Source organism: Scyliorhinus canicula, chromosome 12, assembly GCF_902713615.1.
Source record: "Scyliorhinus canicula chromosome 12, sScyCan1.1, whole genome shotgun sequence".
Taxonomy (NCBI): Eukaryota; Metazoa; Chordata; class Chondrichthyes; order Carcharhiniformes; family Scyliorhinidae; genus Scyliorhinus; species Scyliorhinus canicula.
Window position 1 is genome coordinate 63145786 of NC_052157.1, and position 13028 is coordinate 63158813.

The 13028-nt window shown below is 55.3% G+C and overlaps 1 protein-coding gene across 4 annotated transcripts in view; it reads left to right on the forward strand.

The window, feature by feature from the left end:
- The first annotated feature begins 279 nt into the window (after positions 1-279).
- The window catches only part of LOC119974575 (fish-egg lectin-like), a 28193-nt gene continuing 15444 nt past the window's right edge, over positions 280-13028 (forward strand). Inside the window, exons 1-2 of one of the 4 annotated variants that reach the window (XM_038813594.1) lie at positions 280-370; positions 3430-3529. In XM_038813594.1, the coding sequence (XP_038669522.1) occupies positions 3481-3529 (49 nt within the window). In that variant the 5' untranslated portion in view covers positions 280-370; positions 3430-3480. Of the gene's footprint in view, positions 371-533; positions 554-1168; positions 1186-2186; positions 2261-3429; positions 3530-13028 lie in introns of those variants that run through there. The other 3 variants (XM_038813596.1, XM_038813597.1, XM_038813595.1) reach the window with 3 other exon arrangements.

Below are 13028 nucleotides of genomic sequence, written 5' to 3' on the forward strand. Positions count from 1 at the left end.
CCCTGCGAAGTGCACAATCTTTGACACAAAGTTATCGAGGCAACCACCCTCCCGTCCACTCTCTGCTGACGTTCCTGTTGGCTGGCACGCCAATCGGCAGCTGCATCTTGCTGACTCTTCATGTCGTTCTATCTCGTGTCAGATTTCAGCGTGAGGAGGAGTGCGCTCGTGGGCGTGGGTGAGGGTGGGGGACACCGCAGTGAAGGAGTGAGGAGGAGGGTGTCGGGGGAGGGATTGCGAATCCCTGCCCACTGATTGGACCGACCCCTAAAATAAACCTGCGACCTTCGATGTGTCGACGTTTATCTCTGACGGGAAGGCTTGGAGAGGCTGACAGAGCCAGAGGAGGAGGTAGCAGGACCGGGTAGAGGTAAGTGAGTGTGTCCATCGGGGGATGCAGAGAGAGAGAGAGAGGGGGTCCATCAGGCTCGAGCCGCTGACCTGCCCCTCGTAGAGGGGGCCTGAGGGAATGTGGTAAGGAGAGAGGCCGGTGAGTCAGAGGGGAAATACCAACTTGCCGGAGGGGAAAGAAGCAGGAATCGATGGAGGGAAGGTGAGAATGGAAGAGTGTCGGTGCTTCTCGCAACTGAAGCTGCCAAAACGTCCTGCTCATGGCTACGAAAACTCTCACTCCTAGACTGCCTTAAGCTCTATTATCACTGGGCAGTCAATCGCTCCCCACCGCCCCCAACCTGACACCTCACTGCATCAGCTATTTATGGTTGCACAACCTTAATGATCTCAGCCATGGGGTGGGGGTTCTTGGGTGATTTTGAGATCCAGTCGAAGTCCCACTTTCCAGCCCACATGTTTTCCTGGCAGTGAGCAAGGAATTAAAGCTCCCAGAGTTTTGAACGGGAACAGCGTGTCTGGGCTCTGAGCAGTGACCTGAACACCACAAGGAGAGAGAGAGAGACCTGATAATGCTGCAGTTAAATTCATTTGCAGGATGTAGGTGTCACTCTTGGCCAGACCCAGTAATTATTGCCCATCCCTAATTGCCATAAGACACAGGAACTGAAGTAGGTCATTCAGCTCCACCCTTGAGAATGTGGTGGAGCTGCCTTCTTAAACTGCTGCAGTCCCTGAGGTGTAGGCACACCCACTGAGCTGTTAGGGAGGGAGCTCCAGGATTTTGACCCAGCGACAGTGAAGGAATGGCTGATATATTTCCAAGTCAGGGTGGTGAGTGACTTGGAAGGGAACTTCCAGGTGGTGGGGTATCTGCTGCTCTTGTCCTTCTAGATGGTAGTAGTCACGGGTTTGGAAGGTGCTGTTTAAGGAACCTTGCTGAGTTCTTGCACTGCATCTTGTCGATGGTACACACGGCTGTTGCTGTGCGTCGGTGGTGGAGGGTTTGAATGTTTGTAGAAGGAGGAGCAATCAAGTGGGCTGCTTTGTCCTGGATGGTGTTGAGCTTATTGAGTGTTGTTGGAGCTGCACTTATCCAGACAAGGGGAGAGTATTCCATCACACTCCTGACTTTTGCCATGTAGATGGTGGACAGGCTTCAGGATTGCTGGCTGATTTGGCATTGCTGGCTGATTCAGGTTTGCTGGCTGATTCGGGATTGCTGGCTGATTCAGGTTTGCTGGCTGATTCGGGAATTGCTGGTTGATTCAGGTTTGCTGGCTGATTCGGGATTGCTGGCTGATTCAGGAGTGCTCGCTGATTCGGGATTGCTGGCTGATTCAGGTTTGCTGGCTGATTCGGGATTGCTGGCTGATTCAGGATTGCTGGCTGATTCGGGATTGCTCGCTGATTCGGGATTGTTGGCTGATTCAGGTTTGCTGGCTGATTCGGGATTGCTCGCTGATTCGGGATTGCTGGCCGATTCAGGATTGCTGGCTGATTCAGGATTGCTGGCTGATTCGGGATTGCTTGCTGATTCGGGATTGCTGGCTGATTCAGGAGTGCTCGCTGATTCGGGATTGCTGGCTGATTTGGGATTGCTGGCTGATTCAGGATTGCTGGCTGATTCGGAATTGCTCGCTGATTCGGGATTGCTGGCTGATTCAGGATTGCTCACTGATTCGGGTTTGCTGGCTGATTTGGGATTTCTGACAGATTCGGATGGCCCTTCATGGTACGCAGAGTTTTGTTGCCTCTGTTTCCATCACACCTGGGCAGCAATGTTGGGAGATGGGATTCAAACCCGGGAATGTCTGATTCCTCGGCAGAGTGACGAGGATAAAAGCTTGTTCATTAACGAGGTAGTTAGCAGCAATCTACAGGATAAGCAGCTCTCTCTCAATCCACGGTGAGTACTGTGATACATCCAACAATCAGACATCTCCACGCAGGAACCTGGACATCTCCTTCAATTGATAAATAATATTGGCTGTTAACTGACACAAACCAATCACATAACTTCTAAAAGCCATATGCTGAGGTAATTCTTTCTCTCTTTCTCTTTGTATCTCTCTCTCTCACACTCTCTCTGACTCAATATCTCTGTTCTCACTACCGTCCTCTGCCTTCTCTCTTTCTCTCCCTGTCTGCCTCTTCTCTCTCTTTATCGTTCTCTCTGTTCCTCTCTGTCACTCTCACTCTCTCTCTCTTTCTGTCTTTCTCTCAGTCTCTCTCTCTATCTCCCTCTGCCCCTCTCTCTATCTCTCTGACATCCACTCATGCTGTCTCTGACTTTCACTCTGTCTCTGACTTTCACTCTCACTCTCTCTCTGACTTTTACCCTCTCTCTGACTTTCACTCTCTCTGACTTTCACCCTCTCTCTGCCTTTCACTCTCTCTTTCTCTCTGACTTTCACCTTCTCTCTCTCTGACTTTCACCCTGTCTCTGGTTCACTCTCTCTGACTTTCACTCTCTCTTTCTCTCTGACTTTCACCCTCTCTCTGACTTTCACTCTCTCTTTCTCTCTGACTTTCACCTTCTCTCTCTCTGACTTTCACCCTCTCTCTGACTTTCACTCTCTCTTTCTCTCTCTGACTTTCACCCTCTCTCTGACTTTCACCCTCTCTCTGACTTTCACTCTCTCTTTCTCTCTGACTTTCACCCTCTCTCTGACTTTCACTCTTTCTCTCCATGGCATTCTGTCTCTCTGACATTCTGTGTCTCTCTCTGACATTCGCACTCTTGCTCTCTCTCTCCCTGACATGCACTCTCTCTCTTTCTCTCTCTGGCATTCACTCTCTCTCAGAGGTTTGTGCTCTCAAGTTCGCCCTCTGGAGGCTGAATAAGGGAGGATATTCTCACAGGGAGGGCGGGCGGGTGGGGGGGGCGGTTTCTCCCTGGTGTCTGGGAGCCAATATTTACCCCTCACCACTCTCACTAAAAAAAACAGATGATCTGGGTTATTCTAACATTGCTGTGTGTGGGATCCTGCTGTGTACAAACTGCATGCTGTGTTTGCTGCAACAGTGACCTTACTTGAAAACAAATCCAATCTCTCTAATTGCTGTGTTTTTCAGTCTCCATCTGACCAGCCTGGATCCTGCAAGTATCTGGATTGAGTTCAGGATATGAAGACATCTCTCAGTTTAATGTTGTCTCTACTGGCAGTCAATACTGGTAAGTGAAAAGAGAAAAGATTATTTACTTTCTTCATTTCCACCATATTCCTCCCATTCGTTCTCTCTCCATCCTCAGTTCCCACACTGACTCCGTTTCTGCATCCTGAATCCCAGTCCTCTCTCTCCATCTCCACACTCTCTGCACTATATTCCTCACCCTGTTCCTCTTTACAACTGCCTCATGGGCCCAGTATCTCACGGGGATCCTTTGAGAGCATGCTAACTGCTGACCCTCTGCCCTGTCCCAAGGTACAAGGTACAACCTGTATCCCAGGTTCGATTCCAGCTTGGGTCACTGTCTGTGCGGAGTCTGCACATCCTCCCCGCCTGTGCGTGGGTTTCCTCCGGGTACTCCGGTTTCCTCCCACAGTCCAAAGATGTGCAGGTTGGGTGGATTGGCCATGATAAATTGCCCTTAGTGTCCAAAATTCTATGATTAACCTAGGACAAAAGTTCGGCACAACATCGTGGGCCGAAGGGCCTGTTCTGTGCTGTATTTCTCTATCTCTATCTATTTATCTGTAAGAAGTCTTACAACACCAGGTTAAAGTCCAACAGGTTTGATTCAAACACGAGCTTTCGGAGCGCAGCTCCTTCCTCAGGAAAGCTCCACTGCGCTCCGAAAGCTCGTGTTTGAATCAAACCTGTTGGACTTTAACCTGGCGTTGTAAGACTTCTTACTGTGCTCACCCCAGTCCAACGCCGGCATCTCCACATCATATCTATCTGTGTGCAGGCTGCTAACCACTGACCCCCGATCTGTCTGTGTGGTGAATGTAACTCCGTAATTCACACTGTATTGTATATACATGAGACGATGCATTGATAAGCGCAGTTGCGTTGCCTGACCACTAGGGGAGTAGCGCTGGGAATGCTTAGGAGTTTGTACAGGGCTCCACCCTTGGCTCCGCCCACGACTCCTCCCCCTGGACTGCTGTATAAATATCAATGCTCAGAGCCAGTCGTTCAGTTCATCGAGAGTTCAATGTGGAACAGGCTGGCTCTGTTGTAGATTAAAACCACTGTTCATATCTTAAAGCACGTGTCTAGTGAATTGATGGTTCCATCAATTTAATCTACTTAAGAAACAGTCAGGATCAATCATGGAATCAGCCCTCAAGCCTGAGCGACTGGAACTCGACCCGCAGGATGCAGAGGCAAAAGAAATGTTTTCTCATTGGCTGCGGTGTTTTAAAGCCTACCTGGCGGAAGCAAGCACAGCCGAAACAACGGAGGAGCAGAAACTGAGCCTACTGCACGCGAGGGTGAGCCACAGAATCTCTACTCAATTAAACTGCGCCGGTTCGAATGCTGAAGCCCTAGCGCTACTCGACAAAATGTATGTGAGGCCTGTTAATGAAGTCTGTGCACGACACGTGTTCACTACTCGCCGCAAGCGGCCTACGGAACCGCTCGCAGAATTCCTGAGAGATCTTAAAACTTTATCTAGTGACTGTAATTACCAGGCGGTTACTGCGGCAGAACATAGAGAACTTGCTGTAAGGGATGCCTTTGTTGCGGGCCTTAGGTCAAATTACGTGCGCCGGCGACTGCTGGAAAAGGGGGCCCTAAATCTTGAAGCGACTGTTGAACTTGCTACCACTATGGAGGTCTCCTTCCGCAGCCTCACCACATTCCCCGCGGACCCCGCGACCCCGTCATGGGCCCCCGACCAGCGCCTTCCCCAGGCCTGCGCCGCGCGGGCGCCCAGCCACAATGCTGCCCCAGCCTGCCACTTTTGCGGTCAGAATCAGCACTCGCGGCAGCACTGCCTGGCCCGCAATGCGACCTGCAGCAGCTGCGGGCGAAAAGGACACTATGCCAGAGTGTGTCTGGCGAAGCAAGACCCAGCTTCTAACCCTCCCACGGCTCAAAGCACTCGTTCCCTGAATTCACAGGCCCACAGGCCCTGAAATGCTGCAGCCTGTATGCCGACTCCGCCCCCACCCGACATGTGCGACTCATGGGGGCGGCCATCTTGGCAATCCTCCTCCATGCGGCCAGCCATGTGCGACTCATGGGGCGGCCATCTTGGCAATCCTCCTCCATGCGGCCGGCCATGTGCGACTCATGGGGGCGGCCATCTTGGGATCCATCCCCTTCAAACTCTGAAACTCACCTCGACGACTACGAACTCTGAGGGCAGTCATCACGGGGCCACTCCAGCACAGCTGATCGAGCCACCGACGACCCCGCAACTCAGCGCAGTCACACTGGACCAATCGCGCCCGAAGCATCTGCGAAACCCGATGGCGACGGTCCAAATTAACGGGTACAGCACGCCATGCCTTTTCGACTCCGGGAGCACTGAGAGCTTCATACACCCAGATCTAGTAAGATGGTGTTCGCTCCCCGTTTTCCCCGTGCAGCAAACTATCTCCCTCGCTTCAGGCTCCCACTCTGGACAACGCTCACAATCCAAGGCGCTAGCTATGCCAAATTCCAGCTCTACGTCCTGCCCAAACTCTGCGCCCCACTCTTATTAGGCCTTGATTTCCAGTGTAATCTCAAGAGTCTCACCCTCAGTTTCGGCGGACTCTAACCCCACTCACTATCTGCAGCCTAGCCACGTTGCGAATCTCCCCCCCTCCTCTCTTTGCCAACCTCACCCCGGACTGTAAACCCATAGCCACTCGCAGCAGGCGGTACAGCCTACAGGACAGGGTATTCATCTGATCGGAGGTCCGAAGGCTACTCAGTGAGGATATCATAGAGGCCAGCAACAGCCCCTGGAGAGCTCAGGTGGTGGTCGTTAAGGCCGGGGAAAAATTCCGCATGGTTGTCGACTATAGTCAGGCCATAAATAGATTCACGCTCCTTGATGCGTATCCCCTCCCCAGGATTGCAGACATGGTAAACCAGATCGCCCAGTATCGGCTCTTTTCCACGGTGGATCTGAAGTCTGCATACCACCAGCTCCCAATCCGCCCGGAGGACCGCCACTACACGGCATTCGAGGCCGATGGCCGCCTCTTCCATTTCCTCCGGGTCCCTTTCGGCGTCACTAATGGGGTCTCGGTGTTCCAATGAGCAATGGACCGAATGGTGGAGCAGTACGGGCTGCGGGCCACGTTTCCGTACTTGGACAATGTCACCATCTGCGGCTATGACCAGCAGGACCACGACGCCAACCTCCACTGTTTTCTCCACATGGCACAGAAACTGAATCTCACGTATAACAAGGTGAAATACGTTTTCCGCACAACCAGACTAGCCATCCTCGGCTATGTCGTGGAAAACGGAGTCCTGGGCCCAGACCCGGACCCGGACTCTTAGAACTCCCCCTCCCTCATTGTCCCAAGGCCCTCAAATGGTGCTTGGGTTTCTTTTCCTACTATGCCCAGTGGGTCCCTCAATATGCGGACAAAGCCCGCCCACTCTTTAAGGCCACACGATTTCCCCTGTCAACCGAGGCACGCCAGGCCTTCGACGGCATCAAGGAGGACATCGCCAAAGCGGTCATGCGGGCGGTGGATGAATCCACTCCCTTTCAGGTTGAGAGCGACGCCTCAGAGGTAGCTCTAGCAGCCACTTTAAATCAGGCAGGGAGACCCGTTGCATTTTTCTCCCGTACCTTATCCGCTTCAGAACTCCGACACTCCTCAGTCGAGAAGGAAGCACAAGCCATCGTGGAGGCTGTTCGTCACTGGAGGCAGTACCTCGCAGGTAGGAGGTTCACCCTCATCACCGACCAACGATCGGTTGCTTTTATGTTTGACAACTCGCAAAGGGGCAAAATTAAAAACGATAAAATCCTGCGGTGGAGGATCGAACTCTCCACCTACAGTTACGATATTAAGTATCGAACGGGGATGCTCAACGAGCCCCCAGATCCCCTATCCCGCGGGACATGCGCCAGCGCGCAGATTGACCGCCTGAAAGTCATCCACAACGACCTCTGCCACCCGGGGGTCACCCGGCTCGCCCACGCCATGAAAGCCCAAAATCTGCCTTTCTCCACTGAGGAGGTAAAAGCCGTCACCAGAGACTGCCCGATCTGTGCGGACTGCAAACCGCACTTCTATAGACCAGGCAGGGCCCACCTGGTCAAGGCTTCTAGGCCCTTTGAACGCCTCACGATCGATTTCAAAGGGCCACTCCCCTCAACTAACAGGAACGTTTACTCCTTAAACGTCATAGATGAGTTCTCCCGCTTCCCATTTGCTATCCCGTGCCCCGATATGATCTCCCACACAGTCATTAGGGCCCTGCATAGTATCTTCACCCTGTTTGGTTTCCCCAGCTATGTGCACAGCGACCGGGGTTCGTCCTTCATGAGCGACGAGCTGCGTCAGTACCTGCTCGACAAGGGCATTGCCTCAAGCAGGACTACCAGCTGCAACCACAGGGGGAACGGGCAGGTGGAGAGGGAGAATGCAACGGTCTGGAAGACCGTCCTACTGACTCTCCGGTCCAGGAATTTCCAAGTCTCCCAGTGGCAGGAAGTCCTCCCAGACGCGCTCCACGCTATCAGGTCCCTCTCATGCACAGCGACCAATCAGACCCCGCACGAGCAGCTCTTTAGTTTTTCCAGGGGCACTACCATGGGGGTCTCACTTCCGGCATGGCTGAAGACACCGGGCCCGGTACTCCTCAGGAAGAACGTCAGGGTGCACAAAACTGACCCCCTTGTTGAGAAGGTGCGCCTGCTTCACTCCAACCCCCAGTACGCCTTCGTCGAGTTCCCTGACGGCCATCAGTTCACCGTATTCCTCCGGGACCTTGCACCCGCTGGGTCCAGCATCCCCTCTATCACTACAGATGCACCCCTCACCCTACACCCCATCCTGCCGCCCCCTCGGGCTCCTGAGCCCACTAGCTCGCTACATTGGTTCCGCGCGCCCGCACCGGCTAACCCCCAGCGCCCCCAGTCCCCAGTCGAACCAGACGGGTATGGAGCTCGGACGAGATCTTCCCCGGAGTCCGCCATCGTACCCCAACCCACAACCCCCGTCCAGCCACCGCAAGAGGCTGCAGATCGCAGCGGACAGTTCGACCACCGGTCAGACTCAATTTATGAACCACCACCCCTGCCGGACTTGATTTTTTTTGTAGGGGGTGAATGTGGTGAATGTAACTCCGTAATTCATACTGTATTGTATATACATGAGACCATGCATTGATAAGCGCAGTTGCGTTGCCCGACCACTAGGGGGAGTAGCGCTGGGAATGCTTAGGAGTTTGTACAGGGCTCCGCCCACAACTCCTCCCCCTGGACTACTGTATAAATACCAATGCTCAGAGCCAGTCGTTCAGTTCATCGAGATTTCAACGTGGAACAGGCTGGCTCTGTTGTAAGTAGATTAAAACCACTGTTCATATCTTAAAGCACGTGTCTAGTGAATTGATGGTTCCATCAGTCTGGAAGCCGCTAACTTCTGACCCCTGGTCTATGTGCAGGCTGCTAACCCCTGACCCTCTGACCTCTGGTCTGTGTGCAGGCTGCTAACCTCTGACCCTCTGACCCCTGGTCTGCATGCAGGCTGCTAACCCCTGACTCTCTGACCCCCAGTCTGTGTGCAGGCTGCTAACCCCTGGCCCTCTAAGCCCTGGTCTGTGTGCAGGCTGCTAACCCCTTGACTCTCTGACCCCTGGTCTGCGTGCAGTCTGCTAACCCCTGACCCTCTGTCCCTGGTCTGTGTGCAGGCTGCTAACCCCTGGCTCTCTAAGCCCTGGTCTGTGTGCAGGCTGCTAACCCCTGACTCTCTGACCCCCAATCTGTGCAGGCTGCTAACCCCTGACGCTCTGACCTCTGGTCTGCATGCAGGCTGCTAACCCCTGACTCTCTGACCCCCGGTCTGTGTGCAGGCTGCTAACCCCTGACTCTCTGACCCCCGGTCTGTGTGCAGGCTGCTAACCCCTGACTCTCTGACCCCCGGTCTGTGTGCAGGCTGCTAACCCCTGACCCTCTGTCCCTGGTCTGTGTGCAGGCTGCTAACCCCTGACTCTCTGACCCCTGGTCTGTGTGCAGGCTGCTAACCCCTGACTCTCTGACCCCCGGTACCTGACTCTGACCCCTGGTCTGTGTGCAGGCTGCTAACCCCTGACTCTCTGACCCCCGGTCTGTGTGCAGGCTGCTAACCCCTGACCCTCTGTCCCTGGTCTGTGTGCAGCCTGCTAACCTCTGACCCTCTGACCCCTGGTCTGCATGCAGGCTGCTAACCCCTTGACTCTCTGACCCCTGGTCTGCATGCAGGCTGCTAACCCTTGACTCTCTGACCCCTGGTCTGTGTGCAGTCTGCTAACCCCTGACCCTCTGTCCCCGGTCTGTGTGCAGGCTGCTAACCCCTGACCCTCTGACCCCCGGTCTGTGTGCAGGCTGCTAACCCCTGACTCTCTGACCCCCGGTCTGTGTGCAGGCTGCTAACCCCTGACCCTCTGACCCCGGTCTGTGTGCAGGCTGCTAACCCCTGACCCTCTGACCCCTGGTCTGTGCGCAGGCTGCTAACCCCTGACCCTCTGACCCCGGTCTGTGTGCAGGCTGCTAACCCCTGACCCTCTGACCCCTGGTCTGTGTGCAGGCTGCTAACCCCTGACCCTCTAAGCCCTGGTCTGTGTGCAGGCTGCTAACCCCTGACCCTCTAAGCCCTGGTCTGTGTGCAGGCTGCTAACCCCTGACCCTCTGACCCCCGGTCTGTGTGCAGGCTGCTAACCCCTGACTCTCTAAGCCCTGGTCTGTGTGCAGGCTGCTAACCCCTGACCCTCTAAGCCCTGGTCTGTGTGCAGGCTGCTAACCCCTGACCCTCTGACCCCTGGTCTGCGTGCAGGCTGCTAACCCCTGACCCTCTAAGCCCTGGTCTGTGTGCAGGCTGCTAACTCCTGACCCTCTAAGCCCTGGTCTGTGTGCAGGCTGCTAACGCCTGACTCTCTGACCCCCAGTCTGTGTGCAGGCTGCTAACCCCTTGTGGCGCTAACAATTATACTCAAAGCCGAGAGACTAGTACAATAGAGGCTTTATTGTTGTACGATGTTGTCCCTCCATCCGCAACTGTAGACTGAGGGTCTGAGCAGCTCTCATACATATTTATCCACAAGCTCCCTGTGGGCGGAGCTAGCCGGCAGGGGCTGACCGGAGGAACCTGTATTACAGGTACAGGCATACATCCCCCTACTGCAGTACACATAACTACAGTGGTTATCTCACCACATTCACCCCCTGTAAAAAATGAGTCCGGCGGGGGTGACATGTAACTCTAATACAAAGGATGCTATTTACAAGAGGGTCCAACAAGGAAAACCAAGAGTCCATCCGGTTAGCAGGTTACAGGTTGAGCCGAATCGGTGGTCGGACGTTCCGCTGTGATCGGCGTAGCTGTGGTGGTGACGTCGGCACAGGCGGTGATGGCCCCGATGGTGCAGGTGCTGGCGGTGTTGGTGCTGGCTGCTGGCGGGATCACTCCGAGAGCAAGCCAAAATCTTCCGTGTCCTCCAGGGTGGGCAGGGGGATGAGGGATGGACCTGATGGGGACGAATAGGGGGGCGCTGGAAGGGGTGTGGGCATGGGATCGGCACCTGAGGGAGCCAGGTCCCGGAGCGAGACTGTGTCCTGGTGGCCGTCGGGGAACTCCACGTAGGCATACTGAGGGTTGGCGTGGAGAAGGCGTACTTTGTCCACCAGGGGTTCCGCCTTGTGGTGCCGGACATGCCTACGGAGAAGGACTGGGCCCGGAGTCGTGAGCCAAGTCGGGAGCGACACTCCGGATGTGGACTTCCTAGGGAAGGCAAAAACACGTTCATGGGGTGTACTGTTAGTTGCGGTGCACAGTAGAGACCGAATGGAATGGAACGCGTCAGGGAGGACCTGCTGCCAGCGAGCGGCTGGGAGGTTCCTGGACCGTAGGGCCAACTGGACGGCCCTCCATACCATCCCGTTCTCCCTCTCTACCTGCCCGTTTCCCCGGGGTTGTAGCTGGTCGTCCTGCTGGAGGCGATACCCCTGCTGAGCAGGAACTGACGCAGCTCATCGCTCATGAATGAGGATCCCCTGTCACTGTGGATATAGTCGGGGAAACCGAACAGGGCGAAAATGGAATCCAGGGCCTTGATGACGGTGGCAGACGTCATATCTGGGCATGGGATGACAAAGGGGAACCTACAGTTGCGGATGGAGGGACAACATCGTACAGCAATAAATTGTGGCGCTAACAATTATACTCAAAGCCGAGAGACTAGTACAATAGAGGCTTTATTGCTGTACGATGTTGTCCCTCCATCCGCAACTGTAGACTGAGGGTCTGAGCAGCTCTCATACATATTTATCCACAAGCTCCCTGTGGGCGGAGCTAGCCGGCAGGGGCTGACCGGAGGAACCTGTATTACAGGTACAGGCATACATCCCCCTACAGCAAGTACACATAACTACAGTGGTTATCTCACCACACCCCTGACTCTCTGACCCCCGGTCTGTGTGCAGGCTGCTAACCCCTGACTCTCTGACCCCCCCGGTCTGTGTGCAGGCTGCTAACCCCTGGCCCTCTGACCCCGGTCTGGGTGCAGGCTGCTAACCCCTGACCCTCTAAGCCCTGGTCTGTGTGCAGGCTGCTAACCCCTGACCCTCTAAGCCCTGGTCTGTGTGCAGGCTGCTAACCCCCGACTCTCTGACCCCCCCCGGTCTGTGTGCAGGCTGCTAATCCCTGACTCTCTGACCCCCGGTACCTGACTCTGACCCCCGGTCTGTGTGCAGGCTGCTAACCCCTGACTCTCTGACCCCCGGTCTGTGTGCAGGCTGCTAACCCCTGACTCTCTGACCCCCGGTCTGTGTGCAGGCTGCTAACCCCTGACTCTCTGACCCCCGGTACCTGACTCTGACCCCCGGTCTGTGTGCAGGCTGCTAACCCCTGACTCTCTGACCCCCGGTCTGTGTGCAGGCTGCTAACCCCTGACTCTCTGACCCCCGGTCTGTGTGCAGGCTGCTAACCCCTGACTCTCTGACCCCCGGTCTGTGTGCAGGCTGCTAACCCCTGACTCTCTGACCCCCGGTACCTGACTCTGACCCCCGGTCTGTGTGCAGGCTGCTAACCCCTGACTCTCTGACCCCCGGTCTGTGTGCAGGCTGCTAACCCCTGACTCTCTGACCCCCGGTCTGTGCAGGCTGCTAACTCCTAACCCTCTGCTCCCGGTGCGTCTGGAAGCCACTATCTCCTGACCCTCTGGCCCCGGTCTGTCTGGAGGACACTAACCCTTGCCCCTCTGTTCCCAGTCTGTCTGGAGGCCACTAACCCCTGACCCATGGTGTCCAGGTGGCAGTGCCAGGCTGGCAAGGTCACTGAGGGGGGCCTTGCCCAATTAAAGGAGGCTTGAGGGGGAGTATGAATGGTTGGGGGGGTAAAGGGTGGATATGAAGGGGCCTCCTGAAGGATGGGGGGGAAAGGGTGGGGTCCTGGAAGGCGGGGCACCGAATGGAGGCATGGGAAGGCCTGAGAAGGGGGGCCCCCAGCGACCCCATAACAGATTGTCCTCACTTGGGGGGGTCTTTGCCCTTGCGTCTGGGGGGGGAG